Source organism: Austrofundulus limnaeus, unplaced genomic scaffold (assembly GCF_001266775.1).
Source record: "Austrofundulus limnaeus strain Quisiro unplaced genomic scaffold, Austrofundulus_limnaeus-1.0 Scaffold438, whole genome shotgun sequence".
Lineage (NCBI taxonomy): Eukaryota > Metazoa > Chordata > Actinopteri > Cyprinodontiformes > Rivulidae > Austrofundulus > Austrofundulus limnaeus.
The window spans coordinates 191068-196683 of NW_013952840.1; the positions used below are offsets into that span (position 1 = coordinate 191068).

Sequence of the window (5616 nt, forward strand, 5' to 3'; positions counted from 1 at the left end):
ATATATATATACATACATATACATACATATATATATACATACATATACAGTACATACATACATACTGGGTTTAGTGGTTAAGTTGACATGATTGCAGTAAATACAACACTTAATCTTTTTAAAGAACATAAACAACTCCTTTCATGATGAGTTCAGACAGATTTAATTTGTAGCGAGTGTTGAACTGTAAAAGAAGTAAAAGTATCATTTTTAGGTTTAAAAGTAACAAAATAAAGAAAATACTTGGTAAAATTACAAATCCTCAAAATAATTACTCAAGTACTGTAACAAAGTAAATGTACTTAGTTACTATAAACCTCTGTACATGAGGAAGTAAAGGTTTAGTAAATGATGCTTGGCTCAGGTACATGTTGGGGATGACTCTCAGCTACTACCACAGCAAACATTCATCTGAATAGTTGGAAAGCAAACAGCTGCAGATTAGCTGAGGCCATCTAGAAAAAGACCTGAACRCTGTTATTTCCTGAGAGTTTAGATATGAGATATTTTGCTAACAGACAAGAGCAAAACCATCATTACCCTTTCATGTTTGGCAGCAGGTTGTGAAGTGAAAGCAAACACAATTTTATGCACATTAGGGCTTTGATTTAAAATGATCTTGTTCTCATTTATTAATTTAATTATTTTTATGCAACTAAAGAAAAACAACAAAAACAGCTAAAATGTGACTTTTTAAATTAACAAAACGAAACAGGACTGTTTCTAAAGGAACAGTATGAGGCTTAGGAACAACTTAAAAGATATTTACCACAAAATACACAAATAGCTACATTACAAACACAAAACAGTTTCATTGCTTGACATCTGTTGCCATGATAACTGTATCCAGGGTCACTGGTCCTGGTTGGAACCAGAGCCCTGTAAACCAGTCAGCAGGTCAGGTTTGTCCGGTGGCTGGGCAGGGGGCTGTCGTCTCCTCCCTGCAGCCCCCCGATCATGGAGCCCAGGGTGCCGTGGCTGCCGCCGTACGGCTCCATCTGGGCCGCCACGCTCAGACCGGGTCGGTCGGCCCGAGGCGTCGGAGCCGTCTGGGTCTTCGCTGAGGAGGGGAGGGAGACCGGCGGGGTGGTGGTGTTGTCACTGAGGCTCTGCACCGTCACCGACGACTGAAGGTCCACATGTTAGAGAGAGAAAACATTTCAAAATAAAATACTGTTACTGATGGTCCACATGTTAGAGAGAGAAAACATTTCAAAATAAAATACTGTTACTGATGGTCCACATGTTAGAGAGAGAAAAAATTTCAAAATAAAATATATGAATAAATTGTTACTGATGGTCCACATGTTAGAGAGAGAAAACATTTCAAAATAAAATATAAATAAATTCCATGTTAGAAAGATAAAACATTTCAAAATAAAATATATAAACAAACTGTTACTGACGGTCCACATGTTAGAGAGATAAAACATTTCAAAATAAAATATATAAACAAACTGTTACTGACGGTCCACATGTATCAGAGAAACACCAACAGAAATGCTAAATGACAGCTAAAGAAGCTGAAAATCAGTTTGATAAAGCCAGAAGTTGAAAAGTGCTTGGTAAAAGCAACAGACAAGCTAAAAGTACGATCATGTTAGCTAAAGGCAGAAAAACATAAGCTGCAAAACAGCTGCTAAAAGAAACACAATGCAAGCTAAAACCTGAAAGTTTCAACWGATTAAAGATGTTTTCGTGATGTTTATACTCACGTTCCCCACAGACACCTCGCTGCCGGCTGCCATCTTCTTCTTTCTGGCCATGTTGGGGTTCCAGTTACAAACCAGGCTGTCGTTCTGAACGCTGTAGTTTCTGTGGCCCACCAGCCAGTACGTGTTCAGTTTGCCTTTTCCCTGACAGAACCACGGAGAACAGGAAACAGAACCTTCAACAGGCCACAAATATATGGTTCTAGTTGAATTTGTTGTGGTTTTTTTGATAAAACTGCTCTACAGGTTATACCATAAAGTTTTATTTACAGTAAAAATATAAAAACTTCACTAACCCTAACCTAACCAACAGTAGGTGAAGCTGAAGGAGAGATGTTTTACCTTCACCTCGATCTCTCCACGGAGCTGCAGCTCGTAGGCGTTATCTTTCATCAGAGCCAGATATGTTTCTGAGCTGGTGTGGATTTTCTGAGCTGGAACAAAAAAACAAAACAAAACAGAACAAACAAATATAAAACATAAAATAAGACAACATAGTTCTGATGGAAACAAACAAATATTCCCTTTGAGATCTTTTGTTCTTTAAGCCTCAAAGCTTCAACATTTAAAAATATTTATTCTCAACATCATCAGATCTCAAAGCTTTAAAATGTTCTTTAAGTTGTTTACATTTTTCTTAATGATGCAGCTCAAAGATGAATGAGTTCAGCCAACATGTTTTGCTCATGATGTATTAAAAGCATAGCATAGCATAACATTACATAATATGGCATAGCATAGCATGACGTAGCATAGCATTGCATACCATAACATAACAGCATAACATAACATAGCATAGCATAGCATAGCATAGCATAACATAACAGCATAACATAGCATAGCATAGCATAACAGCATAGAATAACATATAGCATAGCATAACATAACATAGCATAGCATAACAGCATAGCATAACATAACGTAGCGTAGCGTAGCATAAGTGTAGAAAAAATGAAGTTTTAATTGAAATCCTGTACGTACGCAGGCTGGTGGACTCCATCCTGGAGGCCGTGTTCACAGTGTCTCCGAACAGGCAGTACCTCGGCATCTTGTGGCCCACTATTCCAGCCACACACGGACCTGAGGAGCCACATGTTAAAACATCTGTAAACATTCAGTAAACAAAACAACCTGCCGGCAGGTGAAGAAAGAAAAAAATCTTTGATGTTTGAGGAGGTTCTTCTAATTAAGACAAAAAGATGACTAAAAGTAGTAGTAGCGAACATGTTACTTCTAATGTACTGGTTTTAAAAAGCTAGCTAGAAGCTAAAACAGCTAAAAGTCAAAAGTAGCAAAATGTTAGGTAACAGCACTACCTGAAAGCAAAGCTAACAAATAGTTAGCCAAAAGTAGGGAAAAAAAAGCTAACAAAATTAATAGCAAAAGGATAGCTTAAGCTGTGGTGGAACAGTAAGTTATTTGGCTGAAAATCATGGCATATAAGCCTTTGCTGATTGTGTTGTCAGAAAGGGTCTTATTTGTTTTAAGTTTGACAGATTAAGTTTAATCTTAACTGAAATTCTCTTTACATGCAGCTTGAAATTCAGATTGGTATCAAAAACTACTCCAAAGTATTTAAATTGTTYAACCACATCTAATGTCTCTCCACTGACAAAGACAGATGGTCGCTCGCTATCTGCTGGCAGTCGAGAGAAAAACATACAGACTGTTTTTTCAATGTTAAGCTGTAGGCAGGGCTCCTGGAACCAGTGAGACACTGGTATCATGGCATCAGAAAGTGCTGCAGCAGCTTAATTTTTTGTTTTTGTATGAACATACGCAGCTTTTCAGACATTATGTAGATCATTAACATATAGGCTAAATAAGATTTGTCCCAGTATTGACCCTTGTGGGACTCCAATTGAGCAGGTTAGAAAGGTAGACTGGGAGTTTTCTATTTGTACTGCTTGTTTTCTGCCAGACAAATATGATTTCATCCAATCAGGAGCACTATTAGATCAATTAAAGTTAGCCAGTTTGTTAACTTGTTCAGAAATGATGTAGTTGTTTTGCTCAAACTGTGAAAAACTAACCTCATCCATAGCTCTATATTAGCTGTGTATTAGCTTAATATTAGCTCCTTGTTACCTGTGTTTTAGCTCTGTGTTAGCTCTGTAATAGCTCTATATTAGCTGTGTATTTGCTCCTTGTTAGCTCTATAATAGCTTAGTATTAGCTCCTTGTTAACTGTGTTTTAGCTCTGTGTTAGCTCTATATTAGCTGTGTATTAGCTTAGTATTAGCTCCTTGTTAGCTGTGTTTTAGCTCTGTGCTAGCTCTGTAATAGCTCTATATTAGCTGTGTATTAGCTTAGTATTAGCTCCTTGTTAGCTGTGTTTTAGCTCTGTGCTAGCTCTGTAATAGCTCAATATTAGAAGTGTATTAGCTTAGTATTAGCTCTGCATTAGCTGTGTATTAGGTGTGTGTTAGCTCACTGTTAACTCTGATTTAGCTGTGTTTTAGTTCTGTGTATTGAGACACAGCCAAAGTATATTAGCTTCAGCCATCTTTAGGTTTGACCATTCATCACTCTCAGAGTTTCAGTCAAATCTCTTGTCTATGAGATATTTTGCTAACAAACATAAGTAGAGGCTAAATCCTGTTTATTTCCCCTCTGTTGGAAGATATTTTGTCCTCCTCTCACCTGTGTGGATGCCGGCTCGCAGCTGCAGCCTCTCGTTGGGCATGTGAGGGATGACCACCTGTCTGACAGCCGCCAGTAGATCCAGCGCCATCTTGGCGATCTCGTCAGCGTGTCTGTCGCCATTTCTCTCCGGGAGGCCGCTCACCACCATGTAGGCATCTCCGATGGTCTCCACCTGGTTCGACATGCCCAAATCAACAGAAGCCGCTTTAACAGAAACTCAGGAGCAGTTTGGAATAAAATCTCTGGTTGGGGTTTTACCGAGAGAAGCCAGATTTCAAAATAAAAGACCCGAGACCTTTGTGACCTTTCATATGACTGAGTCTAGANACACCCCTGGTCTAGTCCTTCAGTCCCTGTAGCAGACTGGACCAGTTCCTGCAGTCCAGAGTCTGGGAGTCGGTGTGTTACCTTGTACACGTCGTAGGAGTCGATGCGTGTGTCGAAGCACATGTACAGGCTGTTGAGCATCTCCACCACTTGCAGAGGAGTGCACGACGCAGAGATGGAGGTGAAGCCCACGATGTCGGAGAAGAAAATGGTCACCTGCAAAAGAAAAAAGAAAACGAGAAGCGGCTCCATCACGTTTTTAATTCTTGTTCAACCTCCTCCTTCTCTAAAGGCAGTTTTGCTGAAACATGAAGTCACACTTAAAGTTTGACTGGAATTTACACAAAGAGCTAAAACTTGTTAAAGCCAAAAGTAGCAAAATGCTAACTGACTGCCAAAAGCAGCCACATGTTGGCTAAAGCTACCAGAACACTGAAAACAAAGGTAACAAAATGCTAGCTAAAAACTCAAGGAGCAACAGCTAGCTAAAAGCAAAAGTCACATAAAGATAGCTAAAAGTAGCAGAACACTCCCTGAAAGCAAAGTTAACAAGTGGTTAGCTAAATGTAAGAGAAACAAAGCAAAAAGCTAAAACTAGAAAACTAATAGTTTCAAGCTACAGTAGCTAAAGGCTACCTTAGGATATCAAAGTCTGGCTAGAAGCTGAAAGTAAGATTTAGCCTAAAAGTATTAAAACATTAGCTGGAAGCTAAATTTAGCCAAAAAGTAGCTAAAAGTTACAAGAAAACTACTTGAAAGCAAAGTTAGTAAATGTAGGAAAAAGCTAAAACTAGCAAAATGATTGTTTATAGTTACAGTAGCTGAAGGCTACCTAAGATATCAAGGGCTGAAAGGTAAAAGTACATGAAGTCCAGCTAGAAGCTAAAAGTAGCAAAAAGATAGCTGAATGATTAAAGTAACAAAAGACTAG

General features: G+C 38.6%; 1 protein-coding gene across 1 annotated transcript in view; it reads right to left on the bottom strand.

Annotated features, from left to right (window-relative positions):
* Window positions 1–252: 252 nt before the first annotated feature.
* Window positions 253–5616, bottom strand: part of LOC106529357 (uncharacterized) — a 13575-nt gene continuing 8211 nt past the window's right edge. Inside the window, exons 6-9 of the mRNA XM_014024759.1 lie at window positions 2694–2792; window positions 2055–2146; window positions 1716–1856; window positions 253–1127 (exon numbers count right to left, since the gene is read on the bottom strand). Coding sequence (XP_013880213.1) covers window positions 891–1127; window positions 1716–1856; window positions 2055–2146; window positions 2694–2792 — 569 coding nt within the window. The 3' untranslated portion in view covers window positions 253–890. The remainder of the gene's footprint in view (window positions 1128–1715; window positions 1857–2054; window positions 2147–2693; window positions 2793–5616) is intronic.